Source organism: Calliphora vicina, chromosome 3 (genome assembly GCF_958450345.1).
Source record: "Calliphora vicina chromosome 3, idCalVici1.1, whole genome shotgun sequence".
NCBI classification, from domain to species: domain Eukaryota; kingdom Metazoa; phylum Arthropoda; class Insecta; order Diptera; family Calliphoridae; genus Calliphora; species Calliphora vicina.
In genome coordinates this window covers 57,489,491-57,509,844 of record NC_088782.1, presented here as the reverse complement: position 1 = coordinate 57,509,844, position 20,354 = coordinate 57,489,491, and the positions used below count along the sequence as shown (strand labels likewise).

At 30.6% G+C, this 20,354-nt stretch overlaps 2 protein-coding genes across 2 annotated transcripts; both read right to left on the bottom strand.

Annotated features, from left to right (window-relative positions):
- Positions 1-5,246: 5,246 nt before the first annotated feature.
- On the bottom strand, positions 5,247-6,017 carry LOC135955780 (heat shock protein 23-like). Its single transcript, XM_065506141.1, has one exon. It carries the CDS (start codon positions 5,896-5,898, stop codon positions 5,395-5,397), a length of 504 nt encoding a protein of 167 aa, XP_065362213.1. The 5' UTR covers positions 5,899-6,017; the 3' UTR covers positions 5,247-5,394.
- A 5,534-nt stretch (positions 6,018-11,551) lies between these two features.
- On the bottom strand, positions 11,552-14,214 carry LOC135955781 (rhodanese domain-containing protein CG4456). Its single transcript, XM_065506142.1, has 3 exons — positions 13,919-14,214; positions 13,663-13,822; positions 11,552-11,727 (listed from the first exon to the last, which is right to left on the bottom strand). The coding sequence occupies exons 1-3, from the start codon at positions 14,115-14,117 to the stop codon at positions 11,670-11,672; spliced, it is 417 nt and encodes a 138-aa protein (XP_065362214.1). The 5' UTR covers positions 14,118-14,214; the 3' UTR covers positions 11,552-11,669.
- Positions 14,215-20,354: the final 6,140 nt, after the last annotated feature.

Here is a 20,354-nt window from a genome sequence, read left to right as displayed (position 1 = left end):
TATTAAAATAGTTTTTGTTTGGTACTAAATACTTTATTAAAAACGTAATAAAAAACAAAAAGGCTCCAAAGAGTTTAAACTGGACTGTTTAATTAATTGGAAAACTTTATTGAAAAATAAAAAAAGTAATATTTGTTAAGTAATTACATGCAAAATATATTCAATAAAGATTAAAATTCTAACAATAAACAAACAAATATTAACATTTTCATTTTGTTTACTTTTTTGATGAGATTTTCTCAAAATTCTTAAATTCCACTTAAAGGGTTAACAGACAAATCGACACTCTTATAAAATGTACTTGATTTTGTGTAGATTCGCGTACAGGAAATAAAACAAATTTCAAGGTTATAAAATTCTATAATTATCTTAACATTTCGTCAAATTTATTTGTGTAAATAAACAAAAATAAATAAATGAATAAATAAATAAAATTAAAAACGAAAATTCTGTTCAAAATTAAAATACAGTGTATGCGAATTTATTTTGTGTATAATTTACCATCAATTTTTGAAAATTGACAGTGAAAGATTTGTGACGTAAAAGGGATCTTTGCTGTATTTATTGGATTTAAAGTTTATCGTTTTGTTTGTAAATGGTTAAAATAATTCAGGCTAATTCTGTATACAGAATACCCACGATGTATAAAGTAGTTATTCTGAATTTAAACTTTTTGAACAAATGAATGTGGGAAAATATTAATAGTTGTTGGAGGAGGGTATATTGCGTTAGAGCTGATGTTTGTAACGTCCAAAAACATTAGTCTAGTTGATTTTTAAAAAAAAGTTGAAGTTTTCCACCGCTTATCAAAGGGGATCAATTGACCCTTTAGGATTAAAACAAGTAAGAGAGCTATATTCGGCTGTGCCCTTCACCAAATTATACTTAAAAATATATATTTTTATACCCTTCACCATCACAAGTGGTGAAGGAGGGTATATATAAGTTTGTCATTCCGTGTGTAACATTGAGAAATATTCATCGGAGACCCAACAAAGTATATATTTTCTTGATCCTTATGAAATTCTAAGTCGATTGAGCCATGTCCGTCTGTGTGTCTGTGTAAAACACGCTCACGTCCAAAATACGCAAACAAAATTGGTAGACTTGCAAAAAATATGTTTATTGTTGTCCTAAGCAGTTTGGTATTGAAAATCAGCAAAATCGGTTTAGTAGAACCAGAGCTATGAACCAAAATGTGAGACAACCTAAAAAATTTACAATTTTCACATATTTTTGGTTATTTGTGTAAATATATTGCAGATAATACCATAAAACTTTACACACGTTATTTTCATAATAAAAAGACTAACTCTGGTGAAAATTATAAGAATCGGTTCAGGATTTCTCCTAGCCCCCTACAAATTTCTTCCCGAATTATGGTTCCATGGTCTATAAATGCCTTCAGAATTGCAGTATCCATACAAAATTCAGCAGAAATAAAAAAAGAAATCACAACACTAAATTTTTTGTGGATCGGCCCATATTTGACCATAGCCCCCATATAAAGTTCACTCCCGAAAATCACTTAAATTATCATAAATATCTTAGAAATATCGCTATTAAGTTGAAATTCATCATAAATAATCCTCAAATATACCAAAATCGCTATACCTATACCTAATTCTATGATGATCGGCCTATAATTGGTTCCATATATGTATATCAACCTAAAAAATATGTATGCAGGTGGAGGGTATTTAAGATTCGGCAAAACCGAATATACCGTTCTAACTTGTTTTTAAATATTTTTATTTTAACAAAATAAATTTTTTTTAATTGTTTTTAAATTTTTATTTTTAAATTGGTTAAATTTTTTTTTCCAAATTGTTTTTTCAATTTTTTTAAAGTTTTTTCCAATTTTTTTTTTTTTTAATTTTTAAAAAAATATTTTTTCGGAAAAAGAATTTATGAGAAAAAAAATTTTTTCGAAAAAAAAAATTTGGGTTAAAAAATATTTTTCCCGATTTTAACCCATTGTTGGTCCGACTTACTATTATAGCCTTATATACATCGTTGCAATGGACTTTGAAATGTGTATCATTATATATCCATATTGTCTATATTAATGACTTAGTAATGCAGATATAGATCAAAAATAGGGCAAAAATCGAGGTTGTCCCGGTTTTTTCCTTATATCTCAGCCATTTGTGGGCCGATTTTGTCGATTTTAAATAGAAACCGAGCCGATATATTGATGTATGAATCATGTATGTAAGTTATTTGGGAGCTACGGAAAGTTGATTTCAACTTACAGACAGACATGTCTATATCGACTTCGTTATCTATAACGATCCTGAATATATATACTTTGTGGGGTCCCAAATGAAAAATGTAGAAATTACAAACGGAATGACAAACTTATATACATATGTATGCCCTTTCCACTCATGGCGAAGGGTATAATGAGACTGTCTATTAGCTGGTCCAAAGTTGACAACGCATTACACAACTACATAACTAGTTATTTTAACATGTAGAGGTGCTAATTGACCTCAAATAGTCAGTGCAATAAACGATTACATGTAAACAAATCTTCTTCCGACAACTCTCCTATAGATTACTTCTAGTGGGTGAAATACCTACTTTCCAAAGTGCAGTACAAAATAAACGTTTAAAGTAACTACACTCTTGGATACTTAGAGATACTAAATTGACAATTGTCTTCATGATAGATTACCTTGGATGTATGAAGTATCCAATTGATTTTAATTTGCACTACAAAGATTTTATACGTATCAGATAACCCAAAATATATAGATTGGAGTCAGCCAAGTGATCAGTCGTTAGTGACATTGACTACTTGCTTAATTGCTGGGACCCTTTCAGCTCGGCTCCTTCATTATAGACTTAATAAAGAATATTGGTAATAAAGTTACTCACACATATCTAGGTTCAGAAATATAAATCTATTTACATATTTCTGTAATTACATGTTTATTGGTTTATTGTAAAATGGATTGTAACTCATTCGAAACTTATCCTTAGAATAATTAATTAAGGATCATGTGTTTATAAACCGGTTACTTTAAAATGTCAATCAGCATGTAAAATTTTTCGCATGAAAAAACCATAATTTTTCGCAAATATGAACAGAGTACTAGGCTTTTACCAAACGTTAAATAAATTTGGCTTCATTAGTGTGTTTTGTTCTTAAAATTTTATTTTATTAATAATTTCGTTACCTTAGTGTACAAAGTTCCTTTTCAGATATAAACGTTCTAAAATCCATGATTTGAAATATTTTTGAAATCGGATAAATGGAATTTTATTAATTATTTGGTAAGATTTATAATGACAAATAATCACAGTTAAGAAGAAGTGCGTTTGCTCTTATATGTCCTTTTTTGGGACTTGGAACATTTTCTGTTTCATAATAAATTTTTAAAATTATTACGGTTTTATAAAAAAGAAATTGTATCGAAATTTTGTTTTATAAACCTTTTATAAAAATAAAAATTGATTATGAATAAGGCCTAAAATATTTTTAAAAAAATGTTGCTTTGAAATTTTTACAAAATAAAATTGACTTAGAACTTTTGCATATTTATAGTAATTAAACATTCCTGAAAATCTGTGTATACTTTATTGGACATTTTATGTTTTCTTCACATATATGTCGGTTAACCGGTTTTTTCGAAGTCGGTTAAACGAAAAATCGGTTTTCTAAAAAAGGCCAATTTTCGGTTAACCGACAAACCGGTTTTTTATAAACAATAATCATTAATGCCTAATTTCATATTTCTAGGTCCATTATTATAAACTATTCAAAAAGTAATATTACTAGGGGAAAAAATCCCGTAAGTCCCTTAATTGTAGATTGAAACTCTGCCAGGTTCATGTGTATTTAATTTCCTGATTCTAGGTTCATTGTTATACAAAATTTAAAAAGTACCATTCGAATAACGAAAAAGTACCTTTAGTTCTCCGTTTTTGGCACCTTAATATTATTAAGACCCCTGTACTTAATTATTTCTTTACTCAGATGCATATAATCCAAATATTATGTATATATGTTAAATAATTTAATATATTAAAAAAGTATCATTAGAAGAAAAAGTACCAATTTTCCCTTTCCCTCTTAAACACCCGTCATGTTTGACATTTCAAAATACTCCATGGATTATTTAGGCTCTGAGGACCCCTGTGGTTTGTGGCTTATTCGCATTGATCTGCGACTTAAGAAAACCGCACAAGAAAAAGCCTAACGTGGTGAATCATACAAATATTTTTGTACAGGTGGAATGGCGCAGCCAAATATTTTAATTGTTTTATTTGTATCCTATGCAGAAGTTTACTAAGGACTGAGTTCGAAAAATTCTTAACACACGTTTTTCATTAAAACTTTTAACCCAAGTATTGTTTAATATTTTTTTGATCAAGTTACCTTTGTAAAACATGTCAGTTATTATGTTTAGTATCAATTATGTTCATTTGTTGTGAATCTGATTAAAATGAGTGACGAGAATAAAATGTATACTAAAATTATTAAATATTTTCAACAAAACCCAACTTGGCCCTGCAAAAAGTTTGCCAAACAATCAAAGGACTGCCGTCAAACTGATTCTCGTGATATTCAACAGTATCGGGAGAACTTGTCCGTTGATAGAAAATCTGGTAGAAGGAATGGTCCACATGATGTTTCTAAAGCCAATAAAGAGAAAGCATTTTCAAAAGAGCTACCAACACATCCGGTAGGAAAGCTCAGTACTCGGAAAGTTAAAGGTAAAAATATACAAGGCTCAAAAAATTCCTGACAGGAACTCTTCTAAAAATTTAGACGCCAAAGACAGAACTGATTTTGGCATCCTCCAAACTGCCTGTAGCTATGGCCAGTGGAGAGATATTGGGATCTTTTTGAAAGAGAATTGAAGAGCACAAAAAAGGTTTCTAAAAGTCTGATAGATTTTAAACGGAGATGGACTACCTGTTCGAAACAAAGTGGCAGAAAGCATAATAAAAACCTTAATGGAAGGGTTTCCGGAAAAGGTTCATAAATTCATCACTATTGATTAGAATTATAAAAATATTTTTTGTAAACTGTAATAATAATTTCAATAAAATAAAAAAATCAAAATTGTAAGCTTAGTGGTTTCATTTTTATTAACATATATGTATGTTAAGATTTTTTCGATAACAGTCCTTGGTTCCTCAACTTTTTCTAGAACGCATGTAGTTATTTAGCCAATACCTTTTGAAGAAGTTTTACGCATCATCATCTCAAACCAGTTCTTTAATAAGTAAAATTTGTGTTCGAAATTTTTTATTACTAAAATACTACTTTTTTTTTAAATTTTATTAACAATTATAATTTTTTAAAATTTATTAAAACTATTTTAACAATCGCATTATAAACATCAGTCCGAATTCTCCTTATTAACTCGTTTGCATCTCCTAATTATTTTCCTTTTTACTGGCACCTTCTTCAGCTGATTCTTTGGATTTAATTGATGGAGTCTCCACACGTTGTATGGGTATCTCACGGGCCTTTTCTTCAATTTGTGGCTTAGGAACACTAACAGTTAAGACGCCATCCGATGATAGTGTAGAAATTGCATTGTTCGCCTCAAAGCCATTTGGCACAGCCAGGCGACGAACAAAGTGACGAGAAATGTAACCACTATCATCGTGCTGCTGTTCCGATTTACCTTCCACAATCACCTGGTTGTCTACAACTTTGACTGTAAGTTCTTCTGGCTTAAACTCGGATACATTCATGGTGACTTGATATCCATCTTTGTTGATTTTAGCCAAGTCCTCTTGCATCAAACGATTCAATTGATTCCAGGGAGCCAGGCGATAGGTGCTGGCAAAGGGATATTCAAAGAACGGTGAAGATGGCATAGCCAAGCGTCTTAAATCTTCTGCCATACGCCATAGAATTGGTAGAGTGCGCATCTTCGATTATTTGTTGTTAGAATTTGTTCACTGTGTTGTTAGAAAAGTTTTCTTTCTATACGCAATTATTTGTTTACGTTTATTCGCTAATTGCTGTAGAATTTGATTTGTGTTTTGGTTTGTTATCTACTGATAACAGAGTGACGCTTAGCAGTTCTATTTATACGATGCCAAAATCATGGTGAGATACATGCGAGTGTAGTTTCTCTTAATTTGCCATTGAATACGAGAAAATTCTCGTTATTTTTTGTTTACTTTTGAGAGTATTTTATGTTGATAAGAGCATTTACAACTACAATCTCATAGATTCTTTTTTAAACAAAACAACTACAAGTAAATAGTATTCTGTGAGATATGTTTTTTAGTTGTAAAAAGTTCTCTGGCGGAACTTTCAAGAAAGTTATAGAATATTTAAATGTGATGAAATGTTTTTTATTTATAATGTAATTTTTGGTGTTATTAGTGAGGTGTAGTTGCTTGCAACAAATGTGTGGTAAGGGGTGTTATGAATTGGTTTATTCATAGATACATTATTAATAGGTGATTTTTGTTTATTAAAATGATACGAATACATAACATTTGTGAATAATCAATTCTTAAATTAAAGTTTAGTATATTTTATATATTTTTTATGATAGAAATTTATTGGGTTTTAATTTTTTTTCCAATGGTTATATATGAAAAAAATACAAAAATTTAGCAACGAAATTCAGGAACCTTACAAAATACATTTAATTTATTTGTATGCATAGATAAATTTTAACACCTTATACTTAAAGTATACCGCTCGATGCCCGCCCGTCTTACTGTCCATATAAACTTGTATGTAATTTTGAAGAAATTTCGATAAAATTTCATCTAGCCCCCATATAAATGTCCTCCCGAAATAGGTCTAAAGGTCATAAATGTTTGATTTATATAGGTATTCACACAAATTTCGACACAAATATATACAAATAATCATATAATTTTTTGTGGATCGATAAATAATTGACCATAGCTCCCATATAAAGCCCAGTTCAGAAAATCTTTTTAACGAGCAATAATCTCTTAAAAATCTTAGTATCCAAATAAATTTCAACACAAATAAGTGTCATATATTATGACGATTGGACCATAATTAGTCCCATATAAGGCCAACTTCTGAAAATCACTTTAACGGGCATTAATATCTAAAAATTCAACACAATTCAATTCACTTATTTTGATGGTGATCGGTTCATACGTAGTCATAGCTCCCATATAAGAGCAACTCCCAAAAAAATTTTATCGAGCATGAATCTCTTAAAAATATTGGTATCTATATAAAATTCAGCATTAGCTTCAAACGAATATGTTGGGTTCGGTACTGTGATGGTCTGCCCAGATTTCAGCAGCTAATAATAGATAGAACCATTTTGGTCCCACCAAATACAGAGCATTACCTTATCGCCAAAGCCAAATGTGTCTATTCGGCTAGTTCAATAATAAAAGCATAAAAATGTTTTTTTATTCCTTATGCAAAAAAATGTACCAGTGGCAGTGGTTGGTGGCTTATTCTATGTGCGAAAAGACCCGATTAAATGGGCAACGTGAGTGAAATTTGTGGAAAAATTGTGAACTAAATGAATGTTGTTTTTTTATTGTTGATTTGTTGTAGGGCACTGCTACACATTCAATATATATTGACCGCGATCCAGTGTAGCATGCAGTATTGATGGATCGCGATCCAAATCGCAGAATAACCTAATTTTGCGTGATCCATTACAATGGATCGCGATCCAAATATCACAATATATCGAGCCCTTAGCGCCAAATTATCGTAAGCGACAAAACACAAATTTTACAGGAGAAGCTGTTTTTTTTTATTATTTTAAAATTTATACATAAAATTAAAAATGTTATGATGCGATATAATATAATTTCGTTCAAGCCATGATACAACAACATAAGGTACAACCAGTAGAAATGCTCAATTATACAATTCTTGTAACATCAAACAAAAGAAAATATAAAATAATATTGAAAACTCTCCCTATTAATTCTACCTTCTACAATTATTGTATCATGGTTCAAGCTATTTGCTTATTTTTCAAAAATATTTATAACTTTTGACAATTAAAAATTCATGGTTACTTTATTGAAAAATATGACAAACAAGGGTTTTTATTGAATTTTTGCATAGATACAAATTTTTCGAATTGAAATTAAATTTTTATTTATGAATAGTTTTTAATGAAATTTCACAGTTATGTAGATTTTTCTATTTAAAATAAAAAAATAAAAACGAATTTTGAAATTTATTATCTGCAATCCCGCAATTCCCAAAAAAGTGTTGAAAAAAATCCAAAAATGGGAATTTTTAGTTTTTTTTGGCTATAATATCCATGCCAGGGTCGGGGTTATCGGAACCCTTTACAAAATAATTAAAAACATATTAGGCCACCTAAAATTGATTACTATATTTTGATATCGAATATGCGATTTTAGAATTTTTGCCCTAAAATTTAATTTTACATAAAAAATAGGTGTTTTTTTGAATGGACCTGGTCCCCTCGGTAACAACAATTTTTTAATTTTTTTTCATTTAAAATATTTTATGAAAACTTAGCTTTCAGAAAGTATAAATTCCTATATATCCTCTTAGAAATTTTTTGCGATAATTTAAAAAGAAAAAATAGTACTTTTTTCCCAGGAAATTAGCGAAAAATCGTCGTTTTAAAATTTTTTAAATTCGAATGCATATAACTTTGGACTTAGTCATTATTTTTAAACAATTATTTTTCTATTTGACACATAAATGTGTTGTTACACCAACAAACGAATATTGGAGAAAATCGGAAAATATTTGGACACGCTGTTATGAAAAAAACTGGAGTGTGGTGGGTAAAGTTTTTATAAACTATTTTGAAAATTTAAGTTTCAAATACGAATATCTCCTGAGCTATAAGAGATATTTGACAGCTAGGACAAGGTTTTTTATAGTCGATGAGAAGATTATATGTGTGTAATTTTTTTTAAATGGGATTACAAACGAATAAATAGGATCGTTTTAAATATATAACATGCCCGAGGTGTCCTACTTTCAGGACCCTTGGCAACACCAGACAACACTTTTTCTTTGCGCATATGAAATTTCACTCAAACCAATCTAACCATTTAGAAGTTACAGATTTATTTCCCTCTTTTTTTCGATACCACTGTGTGTCGCTTACGATAAAATTCGTTTTCTGTAAAATATAAACATTCACTTACGATAAAATCTTACCTCCTATAATTTTTAAGTTAATAACAATTTTATTATTCTGAGAACGCTAAAACATCAGTCGGTCCATAAAATTTTAATTTTTGCAATAAAAAAAATTTTGGAAAATGTCGCTTACGATAATTTGGCGTTAAGGGCTCGATATATTAAACGTGTAGCAGTGCCCGTAGAGTTGCATGTACTTGTATAAATATACTTTGGCTCAAACAAAAGCATAGATATTTTCCTTTAAGAAAAAAGTCAAAAAAGTTTTTGATTTCGGAAAAAAAATATTAAAATTTTTATACCCTTCACCTTCGTGAGAAGGGTGTCATTCCCTTTGTAATTTCTACATTTTTCATTTCCGACCCTATAAAGTATATATGTATATGCTGGATCATTATAGATAGCGGAGTCGATTAAGCTATGTCCGTCTGTATGTCCGTCTGTATGTCTGTCTGTCTGTCTGTCTGTCTGTCCGTCTGTCTGTTGAAATCAATTTTCTGAAGACCCCAGATATCTTCGGGATCCAAATCTTCAATAATTCTGTCAGACATGCTTTCGAGAAGTTTGCTATTTAAAATCAGCAAAATCGGTCCATAAATAACGGAGATATGAGCAAAAAACCGGGACATCCCCGATTTTTAACCTATTGTTGATCTATATCTGGATTACTAAGTCGTTAATATAGACAATATGGATATCTAATGATAGATATTTTAAAGTCCATTGCAACGATGTAGATAAGGGTACAATGGGTCAAAATCGGGAAAAATATTTTTTAACCCGAATTTTTTTTCATCAAAAAATTTTTTTTGTCATACATTTTTTTCCAAAAAAAAAATTTAAAAAAAAATTTGGAAAAAACTTTTAAAAAAAAAATTAAAAAACAATTTCAAAAAAAAAAAAATTTGAAAAACAAAAAATTAAATTTTGTTTACCTAAAAATATTTAAAAAAATTTATTTTAAAGTATAATTTGGTGAAGGGTATATAAGATTCGGCACAGCCGAATATAGCTCTCTTACTTGTTTTTTTTATATTTTTTTCGAAATATTGAAGAACGAGCTAGCTAAACTATTTGAGACACATTTTGCTAAGAACAATAGGTAATAAGTTACATGGATGAGAAAAAACACCTTCTTGGCCAAAATGTCAAATTTTAACCCCCTCTAACTCAGAATGTTCTCGACCGATCTTGTTGAAAAATTGTGTCTGAATTACTAACCAATAGAACTAACCTTGGATGTCGGCAGACATCGATTTCGAAAGTTGGTTCACTTGACATGAAATGCCCCATATATATTATTTAGTTGTTACGTCTTTTTAGTGTAATAACCAAGTGTGACTCTGCTTTTGAATACCCATCGAAAGCAAACATTATTTTTTAAGGGCAAGCCTAATGTACTTACACGCGGAAGTATTCAAATAATTATATACTCATTCATATCTCATTCTGTCTAAAAATAAAACAAACTCATACATTGTCGCTTAGGAGACCAATTCACACAAATGAATTTTTTTTTTAAAATAAATTAAGGTATGTATTGTGTGCAAATTTTATATTATTATCGTTAACAAAATTATTACCCAAAGCCTGTTATAAGGAAGAGAGAAATGTCCTATAAGTTTTGATGCATGATTATTTTTTAAATGTTATCTAACAGCCGTCCCTAAATAAAACCGTAAAGCGTTGCGTTTTTTGCAGCCCAGCGTTACGGCACAACGCGTAAACGCATTGCATACATACTTCTCAACAATAAATAACAGAGAACCAAAAAATTAAAATTTTTGACAAATAAATAACGCTCGAAACTCTTATTTAAGTTTAGCTGTAAGCGTTGATATACTCATATGTATATTCTACATATTTAAATGCTTAAATATTGTTGTTGATTTCATGTTGAGATAGGTTAGTTTTAATTATAAATGCTTGTTTATCAAAAATATACTAGGTAGCGTACAATAAAAAACAAATTTCACAAATATCAAACAATATTACTCACACTTTTATTATATTGTGCTTCCAGAAACATTCAGTAGATTCTGGCACAGTGAGAAAACCAAAAACAAACAAATCAGAGAACACCCTAAATATTTAATTAATAGCAATGTAGAGATTATGGTGAGCGCGGCATTTAAGAGAAATTCAAAATATAAGTTAAAAAGAATACAAGCTAGTAAGAGTGGTACCTATATGCGGCAATGCCGATTGGTTTATACCCTTCACTTTAGGAAGAATTACATGTATTTTTGGATTTTTCTTATATTTAAATATTTGTGTCGTCTTTAAAGGGTTAAGATTACTCGATTTTTTTTATAAGATATTTAAGTTTTTATTGATTGCTGCAGTTAAAATTGAATTTAGGGAAATGTATTCTTCATAAACTATTTAAAAATTCTATTGTGAATATGCTCATATTATTTTTATTGCAATTGCTTTCAGTTATTAATTAAATCATACACATGTACATAAACTCATTTATTCCATTATTTGTATTTATTTTTCGTAGTTCATTAAATGGTTGTTGTATTCCAGAATCCTTTGTTTATTGTAAACCTTCTCTTTTAGACCATTCCAACCATGATCCCAAATAAGGTTTAGCTCTGAAATTAAAGGAAAATTAATAATAATAAATTTTAATTGCCGTTTCGAAATGGTGAAAAGGTGATTGCTACTATTTCGCTATCGGTAGCTTAGCGTTAACGATATTTGCTGTTATTTTGGCAACGGTATTTTCATCCTGAATTAAATTATTAATTACACTATGTACGAAATTGACACTTTTTTTCTGTCAAGCGGGGCACCCAGCAGGTTAAACTAATTCGAGTACGCTGAATCCAGTGCTGCTAACCTTTTTTTTAGGTTATCTCTTGTTTTCGAGATATACCGTTATTTCGAAAATGAAGGAGGTTGCACAACATATATTCGCGTAACTCAAAAATGGTTTAGCTTATTGAAAAAACTAAAAAAACCGAAATTCCGCAATAAAATTTCCTTTAAGTTTGGAAATAATTCCCGAGATACCGAATTATTTTAAATTTTCTTATTTACGACCCACAGTGGTTCAGAAAAGCTTTTTTTTAATAATAATTTGATATCTCGGGAACTGTTGGAAATATCGTAACAAATTTTCACTAGGTTGGAGTTGAGGTGTTTTCGAGTTGATTTAAAGTTGTTCAGCTTCGTATACGGAATAGTTGCTAGTGGGTGGCCCCAAAAAGTTGGTCACCTCGGGTTTCACATATGAAACAATTTTATAATATTTGAAAAGGGTCAAGGTTTGTGAAGCTTCTGAAGAGTAAATATATGCTTTTTATATGAGTATTTAATATTAGTAAAAACCTTAATACTTGAAGATTGATGTTTTATTAAAATTGCACGTTATTTACCTTTAAAACTAAAAAAATATATAATGGTGATTTTCCATGAAGACAAATATAAAATTTGAATTAATGTAACATTTTAACGGTTAAAGAAAACAAAATTTGGAACTAATATATACATATATCCAGACGTCATTAAATCAGTGGCATTATAATTGTTGCCATTCATTATTTTCAAATACCGAAATTCCTAAAACGGGGAAAATGTTATAATTTTTTAGATAAGTGCCCACTTTGACGTTATTTAACGTGTGATAGTAAAAATCCGTTGTATGTATTTAAATAATATATAGGGCTATACAAATATGGATCCTTTTCGAGGATTGCTGCTTTGTGTTTTTAGAATTTTTTACTCAAACCTAAAATTTCTTTAAAACATTGGCCAAGTTTGGATTGGGCTGGGGGGGTTATGTCCTTTTAAATGAGCAAAATTTTATTTGACTCGCTTATGCATTATGTTCTTCTTCTGAACTATATAAATTATATATAGACCCGAAGAAAATGTTTGTCTAAAAAAAAATATTGGGAAGAAACATAAAAAATATGGCCGTTTTTACATGTTCCAACTTTGGATGCGTGTAACTTTTTATAGGGACGAAATAACTTAGCTATTTTTTTTTAAATTTATTCAGAATTTTATAACAAATAAAGCAGATATTTTAGAAAAAAATTTGGAAACTCCGTTGTCCGGACATATCTAAAAAATCAAAAAAAATCTTGTAAAATTAAAAAATAAATAAACCTAAATATCTCTTGAACTAAACAAGATAATCTACACGTGTAAGCATATTTCAGCTCATTCGGATCATAAATGGATTTTTGACGAACTTTGAAGTGCCACGCACTGGCCCTCATTCCGCATACGAAGCTGAACAACTCGAAAACACAACAGCTTATCTCCAATGTATAGATAACGAATTATTTCCAAAAAACTTTTAGGGCTCGATTATGGATGGCAACCGATCTTTAGTTGCGTTGTCAGAGGGCAACCACATATTTCTGGTTGACAATTTGGCAACAGAAAGTAGTAGCTGCCAGTTGCCATCTGTAATATAATTTTGGAAAATGGCAACGCAACTTTAATTCGGTTACCATGCATAATAGATCCATTAGATCCAATGTCACTCCGAATTATAGTATGAAATGTTTGCTTACCTTTGCCAGCCATTCTTTTTAGCCAAATCAGCACCCATTTGAGCATATTGACCACCTAGGCATGTAAATATGACCACAGCATCCTTGGGAGGTTTTTCAGCACCAAATTTTGAGACAAACTCAGCATCACTCAACATTAAAGCTTCCTCCAATTCATTAACTAAAATTAAATTAATTATAAATACAAATGTAAGCATAAATAGTGTCAACTCAAAATAAATAAATAGTTTTATCCACAGAAGTAGGTACTACTTACACGGTATATTAATGCTGCCGGGTATAGAACCATCCTTTTCCACCAAGTCCTTACTTCTAACCTCAATCAAATATTTTTCAGGATGATTCGGTATATCCTTTACCTCCTCATACGAAGCGAAATCTTCATTTTCTTTGTCCGCTAACACAATTTGAAAAACGGCAAAAATAACAAAGCACAAAGTAACGAAATGTCTCATATTTTAAAAAAATAGTTTAGAAGATTTATTTAAAAAATATAAACCAAAATACTGCTGTATTCGTGTAGTCTACAACAATCCGTGTTGCCAATCTGTACTGATTTCCACAATTGAAATCTATTTTATAGAAAATGTGTGTCTACTAACAAACTGGCTTTGTTTTGCTGCCCTTCTGTCAAAAGGGAAGAGGTGTTTCATGACAAAATCATGCAATTTAAAGCTATTGAATATACAAATCGTCTAAATTAAGATTAAATAAATGTAAATATGTGTATATGTAGTATATTGCAGTTGAAGTTACGAGATTCATACAGCTGTAGGTAATTGTGAAATAATTTGAGCAAATATTGTACAAAACTAGAGATCAGGGCGTGTGTGTGTTATCACGTGTTTAGTTTAAAAACGATTATTTAATAAATAATTCAATCCATTATAATTAGTAACACTTAAGTATTGCTACGATGTTTAGTTAATTTCTAATTTAATTACCAGTCCTGAACCGAAGTGAAGCTGATAGCACAGAATAGATCACAATGGGAAAACTTTGTTGTGGCCCTTTGTTCCATAAATCCATTCTCAGCATCGAGTTTTCGCTCTCAGAACTTCGCAAAGTTTCACAAACAGCTACGAAACGTTAAATTTTTATCTACGAAAAATCATGTTGGGCTGAGCTCAACAATTTCTGTCGGCATTTCAATTGGAAACTTTGTTTCCTGGACAATAAAGTCAATGTCATGCCGAAAATGGTTGAGAAAGTAATTCACCCCTATCGGCAATAACATGTGAAATTTTGTTCCCATGAAATATTCATTTCCCTCGAAGGGAAAATTGCTATCGGGAATATCACGATGAACTTTACATTCACAATAGTTGATTTTGTTCGTAACAGCTGTTTATTGTTTACAAAATTCCATCTAAAAATTTCACAACAAGGGGAATTTTTTCACGTGAACAAAGTTGATGATCGAAAAAAGGAAAAGGGAAAATATTTCATGTGAAATATTGATTCGCGATAGGGGTGATTATGTTGGGAATGAAGAATTTCATTCCATCAAAGAAATCTTCGATTATACCTAGACAAAAATCTTGATTTAATCAGACGTGCAAAACAGCAATCAGATCCAGAGATGAAGCATTCAGAATATGGCGCAATAACCAAAACGCAGAAACTGATTCTCGAGATCTTCATTTGCCAAAGTATTAAGGCGCGAAAATGCTCTATACGAGCAACGCCTTCATACTAAAGTTCTTATTGCTCCCCGGGGTAGCTTTTGGTCATTCGTTAAAAGAGTAAAGGATAATGCAAGTTCCTCAATTTCGACTCGGTGACCAAACTTTCACTGACTCAGTCGATAAATGTATCATTTTAGCTGAATTATTCGCAAGTTATCACTCAATTAACGGAAACTGCCCGAACTCGAAAGAGTATTAGTGACTATGCCAAATATATTCTTTCGAGCTCGTGATGTAAAAAGGTTTTTATCGGATCTCAACGTAAATAAGTCTTCTGGGCCAGATGGCATACCAGCGCTGGTCTTAAAGCAGTGCTCTTCGACGTTAGCTAACCTTTTCAGCAATGTTGGAAGGTTGCAATGTCACGCAAATTCATAAAAAGAGAGAGGCTAATAACTCTGTAAATTACCGTCCAATAGCAATTTGTTCTACACTTTCCAAAGTTATGGAATGTATGGTAAACTACCATATGATTAAATATTTGGAGTCCAACTATTTATTTAACGACCGCTAGTATGACTATCGTAGAGGACGCTCTACGGGAGACTTGCTAGTCTTCCTATTGGAAAAATGGTGTCGTTCCATTCACCGTTTTGCCGATAATAAAGAGGTGGCTCTAGATCAGTGGTGGCCAACGAGAGAGTGCTTAAAATGCATATGTAGTAGTGAAAAAATAAAAGAGTACACAAATGGAATGCGTGTGCTTTGCACTGAAAAAATTGTATGAAATTGTTTTTGTTTTGAGTTTACTTTGTGTTTTTACTGAGAGCATTCGTATTGCGTATGTATTAGTGAGAATAACATAACTACCCCGGGGTAGTGTTTGGCCACCAACGCTCTAGATATTTCCAAGGCGTTCTATAAAGTGTAGCATGGTGCACTATTATCAAAACTTATTGTTTTTGGTGTCGGTATGAACTACTCTCGATGTATATCGTTCTTTCTGAGAGATCGCCCTATACGAGTTGTTATAGATGGGATCGCATCAAAAGTGTTTAAGATAAATTCAGGTGTACCGCAAGGCTTCGTTCTTTCTCCTATTCTATTCCTTATTTTTCTAAACGACCTTCTACGTCATACTTCCAACCCTATCTATTCTTTTATTAATTCAGTTACAGGCCAAGACTTTCGGAGATTGGGGCAATGAGACAAAACTTGAATGATTTCCTTAATCGGGACCATCTGACAATCACTGAATCAGTTACAGGCCATGTCTGTCGGAGATTGGGGCAATTAGACAAAACATGAATGATTCCCTTAATCGGGACCTTCTTTCCACTTTCAACGTTCGCTCAGACTCAGACTCAAAAACGAACGACAGACCATGTCGCTTCATCTGTATTTATGGATGCTGTAAATCTCTTGATGTTCTGGGCATGGGAATAAAATGTGATGTCCGCTGGCCTAAACACATTTTTCAAGTGTCGAAAGAAGCATTCAAGTGTCTCGGATTTTTGAAACGCTGAAGGAATTACTTCATTCCATCTGATCACCTCACATTTAAACCACCTACTATATCCGACCGAAAATGGAATACAATTCCCATGTATGGGCCGGTGCTTCAATGTCTATTTTGGAGCTTCTCGATCGCATACAGGATAGGGCAAAGGTGATTATTAAGAATTAATTCTTTTGAACATTTGGATATACTAAAGATAATTTTGGTATTTAAATTCAGCAACGTCGTTCCCTAAATAGGTCAGATATTTGGCTCAGCCGTATTTTTTATTCTGACTTGTTTTTAATACAATCCAACGACTAGGAAGTGCATACATTTCTAACTGAATTATTTTAAAATCAATCATTCTCACTTGTTTGATTTCAGATATAATCACGTGCACGCCGCTGGCACAAACAATTGTCTGTGAGTAGTTATATGGAACATTAGAGTTAATAATGTTCACTATATTAAATTAATATTGATATAAACAAAATTACAATGACTATTCAATTAACAAAAGGGAATGATGAATATAAATAAGGCTACATCGGCTAATTTGCGAAATTTAGCAGGGTATTAAACACCATTTTTGTATCCTACACAAAAGATAATCAATATATGGAATCTAATAGTTGAGTTCGATAAAAAACCTCGTTACGTCTATTTCTCTTATAGTTTATAAGATATGTATTCCAATTTTTAAATTAAAATTAAATTTTTTGAACTACATAAGTCTGGTTTGTTGCTAATTCCGGATAAGAAACTTCCCGATTTTTTTAATTTTTTTTTTGCGTTAGACTTTTACATAAGTTGCCACTTATCAATTGTACATTATAGAATTTTTCTTACAAATATATATCGTTGAAATATTTTTTTTATGAGAGCAATTTATCACATTTTTTAATGCATAAAATGCACTTAATCACTTTTGATAAATTTTCCATTCGAAAAATTTTGTTCATATAAAAAACAAGCCTCCGTAATCGGTTTGGCTAGTTAAACTCATTAATAAAATAAAATCTTTTCTATAACAATACAATGTTAGTTTTTCGCAAAATGCATAAATAAGTAAACAGAAATTGCGTTTAACTAATAAGTTTACATGACATTAAAAATATGAGAGAGAAAATATTTAATAATTCGACTTGAGTTTGAGATACAACACAACACAATTTAGCACATATTTACTTATAAAATAGTTCAGTTTATGTTTATATATTCTAAAATTCTCTATTCTATATACATAAATAAAAATCAAATGTCGTTCTTTTTTTTTAAATGTTGGTCATAGCCCAACTTAGGTTTTTACGAAATGAAAAATAGTAATCCAATTTGACCACGCCAATTTTTTTTCGATATATCTAAAATCGCAGGACGCCTGAACCGATTTAACTAATTTTTTTTTAGTGTTCGCAATACATAGTCTGCAAAAGTTTTTACATAAATAAAAATTGTCCACGTCCACTAATACGCCCACTTATTAAATACATCTGCAAAATACATCGGTCTGTGATCAATCATATTTCAGATCGAAATTCGATTACTTATATAAAAACTCACAAAAGCTTTAATCGATAATAACTTGGCCAATAAGAGTTTAATCAAGAAAAGGAGCTCGATCTGCGATCACTCTTATTTCTGACCAAACATCGAATTTTTATTTAAAAACTCAAAATATCTAAATTCGCTAATAACTTGGCCAATACACGTTGAATCAAGAAAAGGAGCTCGAAATGTGATCACTCATATTTCTGGCCAAAATTCGATTTTTTATATAAAAAGTCAAAATATGTAAATTCGCTAATAACTTGGCCAATAAGCGTTTAATCAAGAAAAGGAGCTCGATCTGTGATCTCTCATATTTCTGACCAAAAACCGATTTTTTATAGTAAAACTCAAAACATCTAAATTCGCTAATAACTTGGCCAATAAGCGTTAAATCAAGAAAAGGAGCTCGATCTGTGATCACTCATATTTTTGACCAAAAATCGATTTTTTTGTATTAAAACTCAAAATATCTAATTTCGCTAATAACTTGGCCAATAAGCGTTTAATCAAGAAAAGGAGCTCGATCTGTGATCACTCATATTTCTGACCAAAAATCGATTTTTTATATAAAAACTCTAAATGTCTAAATTCGCTAATAACTTGGCTAATGAGCGTTTAATCAAGAAAAGGAGCTAGATCGATTTTTTATATAAAAACTCAAAATATCTAAATTCGCTAATAAGTTGGCCAATAAGCTTTTAATCAAGGAAAGGAGCTCGATCTGTGATCACTCATATTTCTAAACAAAAAGCGATTTTTTATATAAAAACTCAAAATATCTAAATTCGCTAATAACTTGGCAATAAGCGTTTAATCAAGAAAAAGAGCTCGATCTGTGATCATTCATATTTCAGACAAAAACTTACATATTTAACTATTTTTACCCATTTCAAACTGCTTCTCACAAATCGAATACAAGCATTTTTTTAATTTGGTCAGGACAACGTCTGTCGGGTCAGCTAGTATGTAATATATATTGAAATACATCAGTGAATTTCTCATAAATTGTTATCAATATGACTGAATTATTTTTAATATAAACAATTTATTTTTTGTTATAAAAATGAAAATATTGTGAAATAAGTAGTGTTAGCGATATTTTACGATATTCACCCATTTCTGACATTTTTGTTTGATTTAACATCTTTTTACTCCTGGTAACACTGTTACGAAAATCGTTATGTTAATTATGTAGAAAATCGCTGAATTGCCATCACTGTTCACAGCTGTTTATTCTTCTTCGTTTGTTCTGTCATAATTTATTTATGTTTGTTTTGTTTTTATTGAATTTAATACAATTTTAAGTAAATTGATGTATTTTTTATGGGATAATATTAAAATAATAATAAATTTATGAAGCATATTAATTGGTATTATGATTGAGTTCTAGAAGCGGAATTTCAGCAACCTGAGTACTGTAAAAATGCCTTACTTGAAAAAACACACATTTTTTGGTTCGGCAGGGAAAAGGGTAACATGATCAGATCAAGGTGTTTTAATACGCCTTGTTTCAAATGATAATTACTTTAAATATGATGAAAGATAATAATACGAAAGGGCCAACTAATTACCTAATTCAACTGAAATATAAGGAGCTAATAAATTTATTTGCATAGGAAAAATATTGTAAACATTCCTCAAAGATATTAAGCAAAAACTGAGAACGCGCTGCTGAACAATTTGATCCTATGGACCAGCCAATTAATCCTTTCATAAATTAAAGCAAAATTGGGAAGATAAAAAAACGATTAGTTTTATTTTTTTTTTACAATCTTTAAAATTGTAATAAAATTAATCAAATCCATATTTTTATACCAAACATCAAAATATTTATAATTCATTCAGCGAAATATTCATCGAAGATCCACAAAGGTATATGTATATATTCTGAGTCCTTATGAAATTCTAAGACGATCTATCAAATACTGGCGTTGATAAGGCTTGTTTGGTAATCGGTCCATGATTTCACCTTGATATTACCCATATAAAAAAACATCGCTTTAAGTTAAGAACTT

What these genes read in the sequence shown, in the direction of transcription:
- LOC135955780 (XM_065506141.1), bottom strand. Translation starts at nt 5,898, where the DNA reads ATGCGCACTCTACCAATTCTATGGCGTATGGCAGAAGATTTAAGACGC.
- LOC135955781 (XM_065506142.1), bottom strand. Translation starts at nt 14,117, where the DNA reads ATGAGACATTTCGTTACTTTGTGCTTTGTTATTTTTGCCGTTTTTCAA. An exon ending in CGGCAGCATTAATATACCGT is followed by an intron (nt 13,823 to 13,918) that starts GTAAGTAGTACC and finishes ATTTAATTTTAG; the next exon opens with TTAATGAATTGGAGGAAGCT. An exon ending in AAAAAGAATGGCTGGCAAAG is followed by an intron (nt 11,728 to 13,662) that starts GTAAGCAAACAT and finishes CTTTAATTTCAG; the next exon opens with AGCTAAACCTTATTTGGGAT.